This window comes from Cornus florida, unplaced genomic scaffold, assembly GCF_030987335.1.
Source record: "Cornus florida cultivar Cherokee Brave unplaced genomic scaffold, ASM3098733v1 CherokeeBrave_3.0.0_Hap2_Chr04, whole genome shotgun sequence".
Lineage (NCBI taxonomy): Eukaryota > Viridiplantae > Streptophyta > Magnoliopsida > Cornales > Cornaceae > Cornus > Cornus florida.
In genome coordinates, this window is record NW_026775574.1 from 394,586 (window position 1) to 414,365 (window position 19,780).

Below are 19,780 nucleotides of genomic sequence, written 5' to 3' on the forward strand. Positions count from 1 at the left end.
GGCCGGTCGGTAATGAGTTGACCGCTGTAGATTCCGTGACGACAGTCCAACAATATTGCCGGACATCTAGGCCCAATCAAGGAAGGACCATGCGTAGAGCATTAATCTGTATGCATTTTATTGACTGGCCCGGACCCAATTCAACCCAACAGTTTTTTTTCAAACCCAACAGTGTTCATAACGGCACTAGAGTTGGTTTGGTACAACTGATGGATGAAACCAAATCACAATTAATGATTAAACCATAAAAAAGGTTTGGCTTCCACCACCAACATGCTTGGAACAAGATCTAAAGAGCAATTTCCTGGGGAGATTTTAACGTCCCAAATACATCTACCCTTCAAGAAATTTGTCCTGACCCAAGTTGGCCAAATTGAAGAGTATTGAGGATCACATAATCTTCAAAGTCGCTTGGCCATGTTGGCTTTTTTCCAATTGACTAATGCCTTATTATCCAACCCACCTTCCAACAGTCACAACAGACCAAACTACTTTAGCACAACAAGAAATTTCAGATCAGAACCACTCCATAAGAATGACCTAAGCAACTGCAGTAATATTACTAATCGATAAAATGTTTCTTGAAGTTACTTGGACTCCAAAGATAACCATTCACCCAGAATTTTGTCTAAAAATTGACATAACAATCAAACAACCCACAAAAAGGGTCCACGAAAAATTGAGTTTGATGACTGGTCGATTTTGTTGAGAACCATTCACGAGAATTATATAATAAAGAAAAGTACAAGAATAAATATAATAGAGCTCAAAATACAAAAGTCAAAAGAGAATCAAGCTGTCTGCAAACAGCTGGAACGAGGAGCGGCAGCAGCAGCTCTCTCTAATGCCTTTAACCTGTTAGCTTCCATGCGAGCTCTCTGCTCTTCCGATATGTGACTTGGACTGGAGCTGCTAGCAGCTGCACTTTCTGGTGCTTGATTTGGTAATTCTTTCACTGTACTATTATCAGAAGATTCAGCAGCAAAAGTGACATCATGCATGGATGGATATGGCTCCTGCACAGGAATACTTATTATGCGCCATTCAAATGGAATTAGGCTCAAACAACAAATGGACAATTGGGATGAGGAGTCTGATTTCCAGGTTTGAGGTCAATGATAAGGAAGAAGAGATGAGAGGAAATCTTGTATCTTTGCAAGGACAATAGTGCAATTTTCTGTGTCCCTTAGCTGTTGGATAACATATTGTCCTTATATGCTAACTTAGGGGTGTTTATTGCTTCATTAGGGGGTTGTTTGCAAAACATAAATAGTTCAAGGGAGTTTTTCTGCATTTTACCCCTTAGTATACACAGTTAACTATATTCATATGCAAGAAATCACAATCCTTTACCTATGAGGGTGATGGTTTACTTAAAATAAAAAGAAACTTAACACTGTGAGTTGATAAATTGTGACTGTAAACATTACCATCCAATCCCGACAGTAGATGAACAGGAACTCTAGAAAACCCATATTGTTTTCCCTGAATAACTCTAGGAAACCCATCCATATATGACGGAAATTTACTTACTTCGGTAGCCTGCTTGTATATCTCTTGAAGCATGTCTTCTTGTAAATCATCAGTGTCATGGTTTTTCAAAGGCGCGCCCTTCTCTAAATCCAAAGTTTCTGCAGCAAGCAGAAAGACTTATATTAGCACTGCTGTATAAGGATCACTAAGAAAGTTGATGAATGTACTAGCAAAAATAAATAAATAAAATGAAGAATAATGAAATTAACATTCATCAATATTTTAAACCATGTCCCCACATCCAAGGTTTTGTCAGTAATACATCAACATTATTCAGGTGTTGATAAAACTCAACTCAATAAAGTCATCTTCCAACCATTCGGGTCAGTTATACTAATCATATTTTGCAATTCCTTCTGTATGTGAGGTCATATCTCAATTGAACTACACGGAATCATATCTTTCATTCTCAATTAGTGTTTGCTATTACAAATTTTATTTTCAAATAATGAAAATATTCCCTTTGTATCGGACATTCCTGGACACATTTTCAGAAATCCCAATGTCTTAAAAAGACATGATTCCTTAAAGAGAGTCCTTGCTTCTTAGGAGTGACTTCAAAATTAGAAACTTAAACAATTTAACCAATAATTCACAGTTGAGATACAAACAAAATAATATAACAAACAAATTTACTAAGAAAATAACAAACAGAAATGATGCGGGACAAGCACAAGGTAAAACTCCTTCCATGCTTGTTACCAAACTGACGTTGGACAGCTTAAGGGGACTTGGAATAAAACTTCCTGCGATTGATATTATGGGAGGCTTGTGTATGAAAAAAAAAAAAAAATGAAAGTTCAGGGATTTAACAGATCGAGTTTAAAAAAAAAAAAAAAAAAAGAGGAGTTGTTTTGTCTCAAAAGGTGATGGATCACAGAAATTTCAGGAAGTATTCTAAAATATCCTCACAACGAGTATTGAAAAGTTTTAGGTGTTAAACTAAGGGCCAAAAGGTAAGGAAAGGTTTAAGGTTGATTAGCGGGTTTTAATGATGAAATAAGGGCTTTCCTAGGGTAGGGTTTTGCTGATGACAGGGGCTGTTATGGGGATGTAGATGGTTAGCCAATAAGAGGTTTTGATGATGACAGAGGGGCTATTATGGAGGAGGAGGAAGCAAAAGGAGTTGAAAATTGAAAGGTTGACTCACAGATAAGTTATTGGGGTAAGAACTATTACTTAAAACAAAGGAAAATTAAACTTTAACTATTCTAGACTAACTAGGAGCCCAAAACTCCATATAGAAACCAAATAAATAACTTGACCTAAAATAAGAAACATGGACCTATAGCCCATGTCATAGATATATGAAGATTACCAGAGTACCCTTAACTCCTAAATCTGAACAAATTATACATTCAGAGTTTTTTTTTTAGTGGTTGCAATCAACCCTTAAAATACACCTAAATAGTTGATTCAAGCCCTTAGGCTTGTCGTCTTACTTGATTTGGAAAGAAAACCAAAACTTAGGTCCAAGCATGCTCCACGTGAAATTTTACATTGCCCCTTTTCTTGTTAACCTCTAATTCCTTCTGCCCCAAATTCAGAAAAAGTGCAACCTCACCATTTGTAATGTTGATGTAACGACCCACTCCACCACATGGTATGATATTGTCCGCTTTGGGCCTGAGTCCGCACGGTTTTGCTCTTGGGTTTAACCCCAAAAGAGCTCACAAATCCTACATATATAGCATTTCCATTGTGCACATGTAGCTCGCTCAGTGTGGTAGCATGCCAGTGCCTCTTGCACCCGCCCACGGGCAGGTGTTCTATGACACAATGCGTTCTAGTGGCCCGGTGGTGGGTTAGCTAGGAACAAAACCAGTGGTGGGTTCGACTCTTGGCAAGCGCTCAAAGAGGATAATATTACCTGGGATGGGTGGGCCATTGTGGGCCACGATTCGGTCATGCATCTTTGACATCAGACAACATGTTTTAAAGTTGTGATGTCAGTGATCCCATCAAAACTCCGCAGTTAAGCTTGCTTATGCTGTAGTACCAAGATGGGTGACCTCCTGAGAAGTCTGGTCCGAGCGAGCCAAAAGTGGACAATATTGTGTCGAGTAGGGTGATGATTGTTACAAATGGTATCAAAGCCTGATCCAACTGGAAATGTGACCAACGAGGACGTTGGGCCCCTGGGGGGGTGGGTGGGTTGATGCTGGCGACCTATGTGGGAGGGTGCAAGAGGCACTGGCAGGCTATCACACTGAGCGAGCTACAGGTGCACAATCCCACATCGCCTGGGTGTGGAAAGGAGAAGTGTTATATATGCAGGATTTGCACACTCCAATTGATATGAGGCCCTTTTGGGGTTAAACCCAAGAACAAAATCGTGCGGGCTCAGGACCCAAAGAGGATAATATCATACCATGTGGTGGAGTGGGCCGTTATAGTTGAATTATGAAAAACCATGAGCTTCAAATCTTGGAGCTAATTAAAGTTAACATCATCTTTTAGAATAAACAAGGTATGATTTCCGTTGGGTGTTCTCTGGCATTTATGGTCCTAATGAGGACAGTGATCATCATTTGCTTTGGGAGGAGTTGGGAGAGGTTCATAGGGGTTGGTCGCTGCCTTGGTGTATTGGCGGGGATTTTAATGTTGTTCGTTCTCCTTTTAAGCGATCGACGGGAGGTAGGTGGACAATCGATATGGAATCTTTTTCGGAGTTCATTGACGTTTTTAGATTGATTGATTTGCCTTTGGTGGGTGGGCCTTTCACTTGGTCCAGTGGTCGTTCTCCTCCTACCCTCTCTCGACTTGATAGATTCCTGGTGTCAAGCGATTGGGAGGAGCACTTTTCGGATGTTGTTCAGGGCACTTTGGCTCGCCCTTTATCTGACCATGTTCCATTGATGTTGGATTGTGGTGGGCTGCGTAGCAGAAGATCCCCTTTTCGATTTGAGAACATGTGGCTGCGGGCTGAGGGGTTTTTGGAGCGAGTTCGTTCTTGGTGGATGGGGTATTGTGTGGCAGGCACCCCTAGTCACTCTCTCGCAGGTAAGCTGCGGTTCTTGAAGAATGATCTTAAGGTTTGGAACAAAGAGGATTTCGGTAATCTAGTGTGGAGGAAGAATCGGGTTTTTGTTGAGATTGTTGATATGGGCACTTTGGCGAACTCTTTTAAAATTATGAAGGTAGAGTGTCAGGCAGAGTTTGCATCGATTGTTGTCTTGGAAAAAATCTCATGGAGGCAAAAGTCTAGAGCTTTGTGGCTCAAGGAAGGGGGCAATAATACGAAATTTTTTCATAGACTTGCCAACGCTCATAAAAGGAGCAACCATATTGGGAGGATTCGGGTGGATGGGGAGGTTTTTTGTAAGGAAAAGGAGATTTGTAAGGGTTTTACTGATTTCTTTTCTATGTTATTCCCCGAACCAAATGGTTGGAGACCTTTGTTGGATGGGCTTCATTTTGACTCTATTTCGAGTAAGGAATGTTCCATTCTGGAAGTGCCTTTCTCTGAAGAGGAAGTTGTGTCTACTTTAAAGAGCTGTAACGGGAATAAAGCCCCAAATCCTGATGAGATTTCAATGCGTTTCCTTTTGGAGTGCTGAGAGGTGGTCAAAGAAGATGTGATGGGTTCTTTTCACGCTTTCTATGCTCATGGCTCTTTTGAGAAGAGTTTGAATGCCACTTTCATTGCTCTCATTCCGAAAAAGGGAGGAGCGTTTGTTAAGGATTTTCATCCTATTTGCTTGGTGGGATGTTTTTACAAGTTAATTGCCAAAGTCTTGGCCTCGAGGCTAAGGAAGGTTCTGGATGGTGTCATCTCAGACTCTCAGAATGCTTTTGTGGGAGGTCGTTAGATTTTGGATTCAGTTCTTATTGCTAGTGAATGTGTGGATTCCAAGTTGAGCAGTGGGGTTCCAGGTGTTGTTTGCAAGCTGGACATTGAGAAGGCGTACGACCATGTGAGTTGGAGCTTTCTCATTTATTTGATGGAGAGTATGGGGTTCGGGAACCGGTGGAGGAGATGGATTCATTTTTATATCTCTAATGCTCGCTTCTCTATCCTTGTGAACGGAGCTCCAACGGGGTTTTTCTCTAGTTCGAGGAGCTTGAGACAGGGGGATCCACTGTCCCCTTTTCTTTTCCTTTTTGTGATGGAGGCACTCAACAGATTGTTGAAAAAGGCTGTTGAGCTTGGCTTTTTAAGAGGTTTTCGGGTGGGTAAAGATGTTGCTAGTCAATTGGAGATCTCTCACTTGATGTTTGCAGATGATACCTTAGTTCTTTGTGATGCCGATGCGTCCCAGCTGAGACATTTGTGATGTGTTTTAGTTTGGTTCCAAGTTGTCTCTGGGCTTAAGGTGAATGTCGGAAAGAGTGTTTTAGTGCCGGTTGGGGAGGTTCCTGGTATTGCGATGTTTGCTCAGATCCTTAGTTGTCACACTGGATCTTTCCCCATTTCTTACTTAGGTTTACCTTTGGGAGCCTCTTCGAGATGTATGGGGACCTGGGATCCGGTGGTAGATAGATTTGAGAAGAGGCTAGCGGGTTGGAAAAAACAGTACCTCTCCCAGTGGGGAAGGGTCACTCTGATTAAGAGTACCCTTTCTTACCTCCCACAACTTATTTCATCTCTCTTTCAGATTCCTTCGTCTGTGGCTGAGAGAATTGAGAGCTTGCACCGTAATTTTCTTTGGGGGGGAAGAGGAGAGGAGTTCAAGTATCATCTGGTTCGTTGGGAGCAAGTTTGTTGTCCTTTACGAAATGGAAGTCTAGGGATTAGAAGGTTGTTGCCTTTCAATAGGGCCCTTCTTGGGAAATAGCTTTGGAGATTTGGGATGGAGAGGCATTGGCTCTGGAAGAGAGTTATTGCTAGCAAATTTGGGGAAAGTAGTGGAGGGTGGAGCTCCCTTGAGGTGCGTGGTCCTAGGGGGGTGAGGGATGTGCAGTTTAGGAGACACTTTCAGGATTGGGAGATTAAGGAGGTCACTCGTTTTTTGGAGTTACTATATCGTCAGGTGATTTCTCATGGGGATTCTGATTGTTGGATTTGGAGTCCTAATTCTCAGAGCAGGTTCGAGGTGAGGTCCTTTTTTAGGTGCCTTTCTGTTGGTGATGGAGGTCCTTTTTCCGTGGAAGTCTATTTGGCGCTCCAAGGCTCCCCGTTAAGGTGGCCTTCTTTGCTTGGACCTCGGTCTTAGGTAGGATTTTAACCCAGGATAATTTAAGGAGGAGGAATCAAGTGATTGTCAATCGTTGTTTCTTGTGCCTGCGCGAAGAGGAGACTGTTGATCACCTTTTGTTGCATTGCAGCATGGCTAAAGACTGTTGGGATTTGATGATTGGTTTATTTGGGGTCCCTTGGGTTATGCCATCTTCTTCTTGAGGGTTGATTGAGGTTTGGAGGGATGTCCCAATGGGGGCTCTTATTCAGGATGCTTGGAGGGCTGCCTCTTTGTATTTGGTGGTGCATTTAGCTCGAAAGGAATCGGAGATAATTCGAGGGAAAGGAGAAGCCTATTTTTGTGCTCAAGTTCTCCATTATTTCCACTCTCTTTTGTTGGGTTTTCGGGAGAGATTATCGTTCTATTGATGAGATTGTTATTTTTTTGGCCTCTTTGAAGGCTTGAGGCTTTTTTGTGGCCTTTTGTTTCTTTGGGTTTCGCTCCCTTTTGAGCGCTTTTTATAAAATCTTACTTATCAAAAAATAAATAAAGAAATGAAAAACTGGAAAAATAAATGGTTACAGTATTTGCAAAGCAAGTGCATCGTTGAATTGACTTGCCATATAAAAATCAGCTCTAACTTCATCCATAGATTTGATTTTCTTATGCTTGGTATTATGATCACCTTCTTTGTGCTTTGGTCAAGTAAAACAGTAGTCATAAACTCTGTTTTCTCAAGAACAGCTGTGAGGCCTATATTATTAGCTTCCAAATGAGAATTAATAGGAAAGGTAGTGGTCAATGAATGCAGCCACTGATTTTGAATTATAGAAGCTGGAACTTCATCTTTTGTTGCTCGGTTCCACTCCCTTGTTAATGAAGAGAAGAATCATTATAAGCCTTTTCAAGATTAAACTAAAGCCTCCAATTAACTTTTCCTCAAACCAATATTTATCTCCGTAGTCTTACGATTCTTATTTGAGAGGACTTCAACTTTAGATGCAATTTTTGCTTTACTTAGCATGGTGAATGATTGAAAAGGAACATTTTACATTGAAGAAATCTGAGATAATTTTCTCTTATACCATCAATAGATGTAGGAAGCTGAAGGAAAAACTTTCTTATTAACTCTGACACTAAACTGATGAAGTTTGGAAAAAAGCTGCCTAAGGTTGATTTAATGGTGGGAATACGCCAAGAAGCTTGAAAGTTTGAGGTTTTACTACTATTATTATTATTATTTTTTAACAAATCAGATTCCATTAAATATTGCTCAAGGGGAGCAAGCCAAAGAACAACTGCACAAAAGCTAACTCTAAACCCACTATAATCTCAAACTATCCACAATATCTACAAAGTCCTCCACAAATTTACATTGCCACCCCTTAATCCAAAAAAATAAAAAAATAAAACTCAAGAAGGATTGTTTTAACACCCAAATCGGAGCTTCCTCGCCATCAAAGAATCTCCTATTCCTCTCATGCCATAAAGCCCACCATAAGCATAGGGAGCTGCCCTCCAAGCATCTTGGACTTGACTACCCACTCTACATCCCCTCCAAGTCTCGAGCATGACCATTGTGGAATCTGCCGAAACCTAATGAAGACCAAAAAAAAAAAAAAAAGAAAGGTCATGGCCCAAACATCCCTAGCCACCCAGTGATGCAAAAGGAGATGGTTCACAACTCCTCATCACTTTTGCACATATAACACCAATTCACTACAACCTGATGCCTCCTCCCTAAATTATTAATTGTCAAAAATCCTACCCAAGGTTGCTGTCCATACACACACACACAAACCACCTTTTGAGGGGCTTCTGTAAGGTTAGGTAAAAGGTGCTTTTGGTTAGAATTTGTCTGGTTCCAAAAGTGATAGATTGCAGAATTTCAGTAGTGTACTGGAATTTCTGGACAAGTATTTTTAAGTTTAAACTTGAAGAAGAATATGAAGATTGGAATACTGCCTAGAATTCCTTAGGATTCACTCCAAAGATCACATGGATATCTACAGGTTCTTCAGGTATAGATTTCTTATAATGTAATAAAATTGGAAACTTTGAATACTAAGTCTATTCCAGTCCAACTACGACTCCATATAGAAACCCAACAACGTAACTCAATGCAAACAAAACCCATGGTCCACAGCTCTACCATGCCCAGTAAATCTTCAAATTACCAATTTGATTACTAAAACAAATAAATCATAAATAAACTCTACCATCAGCTTATTAATCTAAAATAACCTACGCTAATATTTGATTCGGCCCAAAACTTGATTATGTAAGGTTCAACATGTGCTTCATGTTAATTCCCGATATGCACATTTTCTTGTAAGCATGCATCAAAGAAAGACCACTGCTACAGCCAGGACTCATAAAACCGGAAATTTCTAAAATATACTTTACAAGATGAATTACAAAGAAACCTAAATAAAATTAAACAAGTGGCATAATGACCTAATTGGCAAAAAAAAGGACTCGACTAAGACCAAAAGTTGATTACACAATTCAAGGCGGGCCCATAGAAATTCAAAACTTACCTTTCCTGGTCAATAGGCATTATCACTTATACATGCAAAAATCTAGTTTGGAATTCATGTTCCATGCCTTGGCTACTAATGTTGCTGCTCTCAGAATAGGATTTTGAGGCACAAGTTCTAACAAGCATAAATTGCATCAACAACATTGCTGCAACAATTTATCAAAACTGCTATAACAATTTATTACAGCTCTCTATCCTTGAGATTTGAAGCTAACCTGCTGCAAATTTTAGCATATAATGTCAATATCATGCTGGTGCATTCATACCTTCAACACTAAAAGGATGCAGTCAGCAGTATAATTTAACAATACACTGCAGTGTGTCCCATCCATGGTTAATTTACTACTTAGCTAATTTTAACAAAATAAAAATGGGTAATCAATAAGATCATGGACCAAAGATACAATGCTTTTATGTTTCATTCATACTGTTCGACAACATCTAGCCAGAAAAAAATCAACTAGATTATGGCATAAGTGTATCTGTTAGCATTTATGATACCACGATTTATGGTAATATTACCATAATAGCAGAGATTTGACTATGCATATAATAGCATATATATGATACCACGATTTATGGTATGACTTACCATAATAGCAGAGATTTGACTATGCTATAGAATATGCTTTAGAATAAGTTGTGATTTGATTTTGATTTGATTTAGTTTCCTTTCTTGTAATACGAGCATGTGCTCATTTTATCTATAAATACTAGAGCTGTGAGTGAGTAATTCATCTCATTCAAGCATTTACGCAATTCTCTCTTTTCTCTTCTTTTTATATATTTCTACTTGGTATCAGAGCCAACACCTTCCACACCTTTCAGCAGCCTTGCTACTTGTGCGACAGCTGCCCTAGGCTGTTTGTGACATCGTGTGACATTGCCTACACATGTTTTTCTGTGTTGCTGTTTTGTGATCGAAAACAGGTATTTTTAAGTTTTACAATTTCTTTTTCACTCTTCTAGGGTTGGGTAAATTGGGATAGTTGGTTTCCAACACCTAGAAGAGCTTGGGTAAAAAAAAATTAGTTTACAAAGAGGTTCTGAATATTAAGAAGGAGCTGTCTGGCTATATGTAAGCGGGTAGCGCTCCTTAAAAAATGTATGTATTTGGACTTTTAGGGAATGGTCTGAGGAGACACTGTTTATGGTCTGAGGAGACCCTTTGATTTATTAACAGAATTTGTGGTGTTTTCGGAGTTCTTTTTATTGTCATGTGACAGATTATGACAGATTCAGGGTCCTCGACTGTTAATTCTCTTGGCCCACGTTCTGTGGGTGGTGGTGCCATTTTTCCCACCAACTCATCAGAAAATCCAATACTTCAAATCACCACAGTGAAGTTGGATGGTTCCAAATATTTGATTTGGGCACAGTCTGCCAAGATGTTCATTGGTGGCAAAGGCAAGATTGGCTATATTACTAGTTCTGAGAAAGAGCCAGTTGAGTCAGAGAAGGCATATCCACAGTGGTTTGCAGATAACGCTATGGTTATGCCTTGGCTAGTCAATTCGATGCAACCAAACATAGCTTTTGGCTATATGTTTATGAAGACTGCTAAGCAGATTTGGGATTCAATTCAACGCACTTATTCTCAGAGGCAGAATAATGCACAAATTTTCCAGCTGGGGCGAGATATCACCAGGATTTCTCAGGGTGACTTGACAATTTGAGGTTACATCGCCAAGCTTCATGCTATTTGGGAGGAGATGTTATATTATGATTCCTTCCACTCTTGGAAGGATCCAGATGATGTAATTTTATATGCAGGAATTGTGGAGAAGAATCGAGTGTTTCAGTTTCTTGCCGGGTTGAACGACGAGTTTGAGTATGCTCGTGTTCATTTATTAGGCTTATCTTCATTCCCTACTCTTGAGGATGCATATTCCTATGTGTTGTCAGATGAGAGCTGCCGGACTCATCCATTAGGTGTTGCTTCTGTTGATCGTTCTGCTATGGCAGTTTAGATTCCCAACCTTTCAGGAACTTCACCATCCCAGTCAGTTCAGAACACTACCACCGGTCCTCCTCTGGGACGACAACGTGGACGGTGTGACCATTGCGGAAAAATTGGTCACATCAAATCTCGTTGTTATGCTCTACATGGACGTCCACCGCAACAGAACAACGGCCTCGATCCTCTGCACATTCTGTTACATAACCAGTCTCGTTGTCAACTCCTGACAACCCTGCCTCTACATCTTCTACTACAGTTACCTTGACTCAAGCTGGATTTGGACAAGTTCAAGCAATTCTTCAACCAAATGGAGGCATCATCTCAGCCAACCTCCACTTATGCCCACTCAGGTACTATTGCGTCTGCACATAGCGTATCTACATCTTCAACACAATAGATCATTGATTCTGGTGCTTCAGACAATATGACCGGTATGTCCTCACTCTTCCAATCTTACAGTATCTGCTCTGGCCAACGCAAGGTCCGCCTTGCGAATGGCTCTCCATCTTCCATTGCTAGGAAGGGTCACATATCAATTACTCCTTCATTAACTTTGTCAAATACACTTCATGTTCCAAAGTTGACTACAAATCTTATTTCTGTTAGTAGCGTTACCAAACAATTAAATTGTAGTGTAACGTTCTTTCCCTCTCATTGTATTTTTCAGGATCTGGTGTCAAAACGGACGATTGGCAGTGGGCGTGAAGTGGACGGTTTATACCTGTTGGATGCTCCTTTGTCACCTCAAGCACATTCAGCTTCATTTTCTAATATTGTTTCATCTAATAAAGCCCAGCTTATGCGTTGGCACATGCGTTTAGGACATATTTCTTTTGGTTATTTGAAACATTTATTTCCTTATTTATCCTGTGAAACATGTCATATAGCTAAACATGTTCGTTCCAATTATCCTGCTAGTAGTAATAAATCTGCTTTAACACCTTTTGATCTTGTTCATTCAGATGTGTGGGGTCCTTGCCCAGTTACTTCTATTCTTGGATTTCGATATTTCGTATTGTTCATTGATGATCATAGTCGTGTTACTTGGGTTTATCTTATGAAAACCAAAAATGAGGTATACACCATTTTTAAAAATTTTATGACAATGGTTCAGATTCAATATGGTCGTACCATTAAAAAATTCCGATCTGACCAAGGTACAGAGTACATTTATGGGGAGGTACAACGGTTATGTACAGAATTTGGGATTGAGCATCAGTTGGCTAATGTTAAAACTCCTCAACAGAATGGTCGTTCTAAGAGAAAGAATCGCCACATCTTTAACTTAGCCAAAGCAATCTGCATTGGCATGAATGTTCCCCAATCATTTTGGGGAGATGCAGTTCTTACCGCTGTTTACATCATTAATAGGACTCCTTCCAGGATTCTTAACTTTGCAGCCCCTCTCAATCTTACATCCCAATTCATCTCTATTTTTGATTCCTCCGCGAGTCTTCGGGTGTGTGTGCTTTGTTCAGCAGTTAGGGCAAACTCGTACAAAGCTTGACCCCAAGGCTTTGAAGTGTGTGTTTTTGGGCTATTCTCACTCTCAAAAAGGTTATAGGTGTTACCATCCTCCCAGTCTTCAGCGGTTTATATCCATGGATGTTTCTTTCTTTGAGCATACACCATACTATAGTGGCTCAGTTGGTTCTCAGAGTGAATGGTTCCCATTGAATATAATGGATGATCACCTTCTTCCGTCTTCAACTCCTCTACCATTACCTGTTTCTTCTTCTATAATTCTTCCTCATGATACCCCTCCAGCAGGGGGAATTGTTCCTTTTTCACAGGTTTATAGTCGGAGACAATAGGTACAAGCTTCAACTCCCACGATCGACTGCCTTGTTCCTTCGGCACCGGCTCCGCCTTCTCAAGCTATTGTTTAGCTTGATGATCGCCCCATTGCTCTTCGAAAGGATAAACGTTCTTGTACTTACCCTATTTCTAATTTTGTTTCTGATTATGCTCTCTAACCCTCCTATCGGAGTTTTCTTGTTTCTGTTGCCTCGGTTCCTGTTCCTTCCAGTGTTGCAGATGCACTAGCACAACCTCAATGGCGTGATGCTATGACAGAAGAACTACAAGCACTTGAGAAAAATCAGACTTGGGACATGGTTCCGCTTCCTATTAGACGAAAGGTTGTGGGTTGTCGTTAGGTGTTTACAATTAAGCATAATCCAGATGGGTCAGTTGCTCGTTACAAGGCCCAATTGGTTGTCAAGGGTTATGCTCAGACTTATGGCATAGATTATCAAGAGACTTTTGCCCCTATTGCCAAGATGAATACCATCCGTGTATTATTTTCCGTTGCTGCAATTCGATCTTGGCCTTTATTTCAATTAGATGTCAAGAATGCCTTTCTTAATGGTGATTTGCAGGAGGAGGTGTACATGGTTCCTCCTCCAGGCTTTCGTTCTCCTGCTCATTTTGGTATGGTATGTCGTCTTCGTCGTTCTCTATATGGCCTCAAGCAGTCTCCTCGAGCTTGGTCTGATCGCTTTGGCACTGCTATGCTCAACTTTGGTTTCCATCAAAGTGCAGCTAATCATACCTTGTTTTTACGTCATTCAGGCGGTAAGACAGTTGCTCTCATTGTGTATGTCGACGATATTATTCTTACCGGCAATGATACTACCGGAATTAATGAGGTTAAGAGCTATCTTGGCTGTCAGTTTGAGATTAAGGATCCCTACGGTACTTCTTGGGCATTGAGGTGGCTCGCTCCAAGATTGGCATTTTCATCACTCAACGCAAGTATGTTCTTGACTTGCTTTCTGCTTCTGGTCAGCTTGGCGCTCGTCCTGCTGATACTCCGATTGAGCAGAATCATCGGTTGGCTGATTCTGAGGGGGAGTTGTTGTCAGATATTGGTCAGTATCAACGACTTGTGGGGAAGCTCATCTATTTATCCATGACTCGACCTGACATTGCTTATGCCATGAGTGTCGTGAGTCAATTCATGCACTCTCCTCGTGCCCCACACCTTGATGCCACTATTCGGATTCTTCGCTACTTAAAAGGGTGTCCAAGCCATGGTATTTTGTTTGCTAATCATGGTCACTTACGTGTTGAGGCTTGGACAGATGCTGATCATGCAGGATCAATTTCAGATATGAGGTCTACTTTAGGTTATTGTACCACTATTGGTGGTAACTTGGTTACTTGGCGCAGTAAGAAGCAGGATGTTGTCTATCGATCTAGTGCAGAGGCAGAGTATAGGGCTATGGCTCTTGGGGTAGGTGAGTTGCTTTGGCTAAAAGCCTTGATGACAGACTTGTGCCTTCCAGTGTCGCTTCCATTCTCACTCTACTGCGACAACAAGTCTGCCATTAGCATAGCAGCAAATCCCGTTCAGCATGACAGGACTAAGCATATAGAGGTGGACCATCACTTCATTCGAGAAAAGATCATCTCTGGTCAAATTTGCACTCCATTTGTCACAAGCTCTCAGCAGCTTGCAGACATTCTTACAAAGGGCGTCAACAAGATTGTGTTTGAGAATGCATTGTCCAAGTTGGGCGTTTCAGATATCCACGCACCAACTTGAGGGGGAGTGTTAGCATTTATGATACCACGATTTATGGTATAACTTACTATAATAGCAGAGATTTGACTATGCATATAATAGCATATATATGATACCACGATTTATGGTATGACTTACAATAATAGCAGAGATTTGACTATGCTATAGAATATGCCATAGAATCTCCTTTAGAACAAGTTGTGATTTGATTTTGATTTGATTTAGTTTCCTTTCTTGTAATACGAGCATATGCTCATTTTATCTATAAATACTAGAGCTGTGAATGAGTAATTCATCTCATTCAAGCCTTTACGCAATTCTCTCTTTTCTCTTCTTTTTATATATTTCTACTGTATCCTTGGGCCCAAGTAGGAGGACACTCATTTTTTATGCCTAACAGAGAAGAATAAGATCTTGAAAAAACAACTAAGCATGCTCTATAAAAATCTTCTAATAGAACATGTATTTGCTGCTTTCTATGCTTAGCATGAATAAAATCAAACAAATTGCATGAAGACGGGGCATCCAAAAAACTCTTTAAAAAGATAAAGTAGCAAAGAAACCAGATATTAGGTACCTTGTTCATGATTTGAAATATCTTGTTCAACTGGGGGTTCATGAAGTTTTGTTAAGTCCCCTCCATTTGCAACTCTCTCTCGTAATTCTTTAATACATAACTGCTTACAAAGTGCTAAATATAAAAATATGGTAGGTGCATAGTTTTACAAGAAAAAAAATAACAAAAAAAAAAAAAATCATACCGAAAACCATAAATGAAACGTTAAAAAGTCAATTAATTAGCAATCCAAGTGTGCTTAAGTAGTTGCTAGATTCAGATTATACTCATGAAAGTTGTAAAAGATATAACACGCAGGAGTAAATACCACACTTTTCACCTACCCAAAAAAAAAAAAAGATAGAAAAGAAAAGAATATACCACACTTTTCAGGAACTTGGGGGTAATGCATGGAAATAATTTTTAGGGAAAACTCCGTGTCAAGCATGCTTTAGGTTGAGCAGATCATCATGATCATTATTATTATTATTGATCATGATCATGATCATTATTATTATTTAACTAGTTCTAGATTGGAACTTTTATCCTTTACCATTTTTCAGGGAAAAAGTGAAAAAATATAATTCAACTATATAAATGAAACTTGTATTCCATAGAACATATAAGGTCATGCAGATAATTTTTTTATTTTTTATTTTTTTTATAAGTAAGCTAATGCAGATAATTTTAACCAAAATTTTTAAAATAATTAAACCTTGTCATTGTTTCTTCTTTAATTAACATAAAAAATAGGATTTAATTTGTTAAGCAATACCAGAGGTTGAAGTATTGTTCACCTTATCAATCTGGTGTGAAGATTAATAGTTCTGAATAGATCATGGACCAACATAAGTAGCAATATAAGATCTACGAATATGAAAAATGCAAATCAGGCATCTTGCCAACCACAGGGGTTGATGCTTTTACATATTTAAAGCCTTTTTGCTTCCTGTGGTGATCCCGCAGAAAATTAACTTACATAAATGTGCTAACATGGACCAAAATAAAGGTTGTTTTTTGCTACAATACAGAAGATTTGTGAACCTTTTTTAAAAAAAATCTTTTCTCATTTAACCTCTGCCACTTTATGTCCCGTTCAGTTTACTTCATCTACCTTGTCTTTCTTTTTTTCTTTCAGCCTTTCATCGTTATCTAGTAATTTACCAATCACTTGGAGGGTATCTTATTGAACACTAGGTAGAGGTTTGTGCCAAATAGCTAAAAACTAATAGCATAATCAGATTGATGTCTCCAACCACAGAAACATAAAAAATAAAAGGCGAGCCACTACAGGATAATTTCCACATCACACTTGGTCTTCCAATTTGACTCATTTGAGCATTCCAATTTTAATTAAAAATCAAACTATCACTAACACCTAACAAGCTAGCTACATTGTCACAATCAGCCTTTTGATCCATGACAATTAAACTGATTTTCCAAAAATTCTTTTGCCATCCTAATTTTCAATGCCTCTTTAAACCCATCATTGCAAGGAACAAACCTGCATTTATTTCTTTTTCCTGTGTTTAAAAAGAAAACGAGTTGGAGAACTTCTCTCAAGAAAGAGTGTGTTTGCGTAATATCAACTTTTTTATATATAAAAGCCCACTTTTTTAAGAGAACTATTATGATAATTGAAATAAAAGAATTAGAATTGCCAAACAGAAGAATGTTTTACCCTGACACGTTTTGTTGTACCAACTTGTTCAACCTTGTGTACAAACTGTTCGAATGAGTAGTAAGGAAGCAAATGGGAATGCCATTCAGCATATAAGCCAATTAGGTTCCCCAAATCACTAACCTGCAGAAAGTTGGCCAATTTGTTATAAAAGATAGTTGCATTGAATAAAGTTATGCAATTACAGCAGACAAGAATAATAAGCAAGCACAAACATCATTATTAAAATTACAATTAATTCAGAATAATGCAGTGTCTCACGCTCAGATAAGATTCTGTCAACCAAAACAACAGGTCCAGGTGGACTGGTGAAGAACAAAGTATGGTTTGCAAGTTTCTGCTACCTGATGCATTTTGAAGCTACATCTACCTTATATGAATTTTATAAGTTTATGAGTTATGACAAATGGTGGCCCGTCTTTACATCATTGGTTATGAGCAGTAACTACACCGGCAGCTGTGAGAAGGCCACACATCTTGACTGCAGTTTTTACTTGATTATCTTTTATCCTGTGTAGAATAAGAATATATTTGAGGCTTTAGAGTTTCTAAATTTTCTATTTATGTTTGGTTTGCTAGTCATTTGCTACATGTTACACAAAAGCTCTTGCAGTTCTTAGTGGACCAAAGACTCATAAAAAAAAAAGTTTTTTGTGGGCCAAATTAGTGGCCATTATTTCCTTGCTACATACTTCTTCAAGTATCGTGCTTTTGTTCACATATGAACACCAAACCAATGACTTTCATAGAAAATAGCCCTTGCTATGATGTTTTCCACTACTTTAATTCTTTTGTACCCTATTTTAATTTTATCCTAAAAATGTTCATATGACCACATTTATCCCCTATGTAAGCGTGTCAACAGCTCACTTTCACTTCAATTTCATTCTTACCCAATCCGGACCTAATTTGGACTCTTTATCAGTTTGGATTAAGTTGGAAGGCCAGTGGAATTGGCATTAAACCAATAGAAAAAGTTGTGCCTCCAATGACATTGAGTTATAGGAAATGCTTTGGTTTATCCTTGAACAGAGTATCCAGAACCGAATAAAAAAGAACACACTATAGAAGTAAAAATTCTGACTCTAACTTGGCTCGCTAAGGTTTGGGTTCTGCTAAAGCTCATTCCAGACTTGGTCGAGTTTTGGCCAACCTTGCTCAAGCTTTAACTCAAACCTTAACAAGAAAACTTGAGCCTAGTTTCACTAAACTTTTTCAAGCATTTTAGGTACCTCTCCACTTTATTTGGCATTTGACAGGTTTCACCAAGTGATCAACATTTTTCATCCCACTTCTTACACTGTGTGCATGCCCATCCTACCAAACAAAATTCATTCACAAAATAGACATGTATTCCACTCTCAAACTCATTCATTCAATTAATGAGCAGCCTCAGTCCTCAAACAAGTTCAAGAAGAGCAAAGATTAGGTCGCCAGGTTCATTTTTAGTCCTAGACTCCACCACAATAGACCCCAATCCACTTAATCAATATTCAGTAAGTCAGGAGACCAAATAATTGAGTACCAAACTGCAACCTACATACTCATGAAGATGTTGTTGACATAATTGTAGCCCCATTTTAATAACGTGCATACTCTCATTTGTTATTTAAGATCCTAAAATCAAGTTAATGTGCATAGAGACAAACAAGGGCAAGTTAATGTTCATAGAGAACCAAAAACATAATTAATCAAGTTGTAATGAATAAAACAAATATTCTAAGCATTGTTACCACTGGAATGCTATAAAAAGCAGGTTGGACTGGTGAAATCTAAATAAAAAAACAACAATAGAAAAGATTAAGCATCTACGGAGAACTGAACTTCAATGCTACGTTTATCCCATTTGCAATACTACAAATAATATTTATGATCCACAGACAGACAAGTGACATATTGACATAGACACAGGCGTCAAACACCACTATAATTTCCAAGGAACTTAGGCTTTTGTGGGAACTAATTTCCTTGGAATCGCAAAAAACGTTGTGCAACTTCAGGTAGGTTCTAGAAACGTAGGGAAAACGATATGTATGTGTGTGTATTTATGTAACCTACATAATCCAAAATCAACAAATAACAGTGTGAATCAAAAACCAACCCCAATATTAAAAAATAAAAAAAAATGGAAATGCGGATCTCGCGAAGATGATGATGTTGGAGAGAAAATGGATATATGGATGATACCTCATGTTGGTGGCCGCGAAACCTGAAAGCGTGAGGAAAATGGCGAAGAACATAACCAAGACCGTCATTGGAGAGAAGAAGGTCTGGTGTGAGCTTGGGCCTTGCTCTCGGGACCTTTTTGGGCTTTTCGGATGCCGGATTCGAAGCACCATTAAAACTGCCACCACTCTTGAAGGAAGACGAAGACGATGCGTTTTTATTAGAATAAATATTAGAAGAAGAAATTTTAGGGTTATCAGTGTTAGCGTTAGGATTTGAAGGGCAATCCCGGGACCAGTGGCCTGGCCGCCCGCACTTGTAACATCCAGTAGGCGCTGCACCGCCGCCGCCGCCGCCACCACCGTTGTTCATTTTCGAATTGTGATCTGATTGATGGGTCCTCCCCTCCGTCCTGTTGACTGCTGGAGTATTTATTTATGATATGATGTTTGTTTACTCTAAAATTTTGGCGGGAATGGGAGGAGGTAAAATTTCGGCTAAGTTAATTTTATACAGGCTACAGCCTCAGGGAATGAATTAAACTGGTGACCGGGTGCAGTGCACGATTGCACGAACAAAGGCGAAGGAGGCGTTCTCCCGGCCAATCTCTTGGATATGGGCCAGGCCTAGACTCCTTCAGGAACAGACTCTGCTAATGGCCCAATCCAATCCAATTGGGTCTAATGTCTGTCT

General features: G+C 39.3%; 1 protein-coding gene across 1 annotated transcript; it reads right to left on the bottom strand.

Moving 5' to 3' along the window:
• Positions 1 to 536: 536 nt before the first annotated feature.
• On the bottom strand, positions 537 to 19,635 carry LOC132302406 (uncharacterized). The gene is made up of 5 exons (XM_059799240.1): positions 19,109 to 19,635; positions 16,922 to 17,044; positions 15,262 to 15,361; positions 1,534 to 1,631; positions 537 to 1,016 (listed from the first exon to the last, which is right to left on the bottom strand). Exons 1-5 carry the CDS (start codon positions 19,457 to 19,459, stop codon positions 792 to 794), a joined length of 897 nt encoding a protein of 298 aa, XP_059655223.1. The 5' UTR covers positions 19,460 to 19,635; the 3' UTR covers positions 537 to 791.
• Positions 19,636 to 19,780: the final 145 nt, after the last annotated feature.

Bases quoted from the DNA above. Each gene is read 5' to 3' on its own strand.
- LOC132302406 (XM_059799240.1), bottom strand. From the start codon at position 19,459: ATGAACAACGGTGGTGGCGGCGGCGGCGGCGGTGCAGCGCCTACTGGA. The intron at 17,045-19,108 runs GTATCATCCATA...AACTTTCTGCAG, and splicing joins TTCGCGGCCACCAACATGAG to GTTAGTGATTTGGGGAACCT. The intron at 1,017-1,533 runs GTAAGTAAATTT...ATTCCTGTGCAG, and splicing joins TATACAAGCAGGCTACCGAA to GAGCCATATCCATCCATGCA.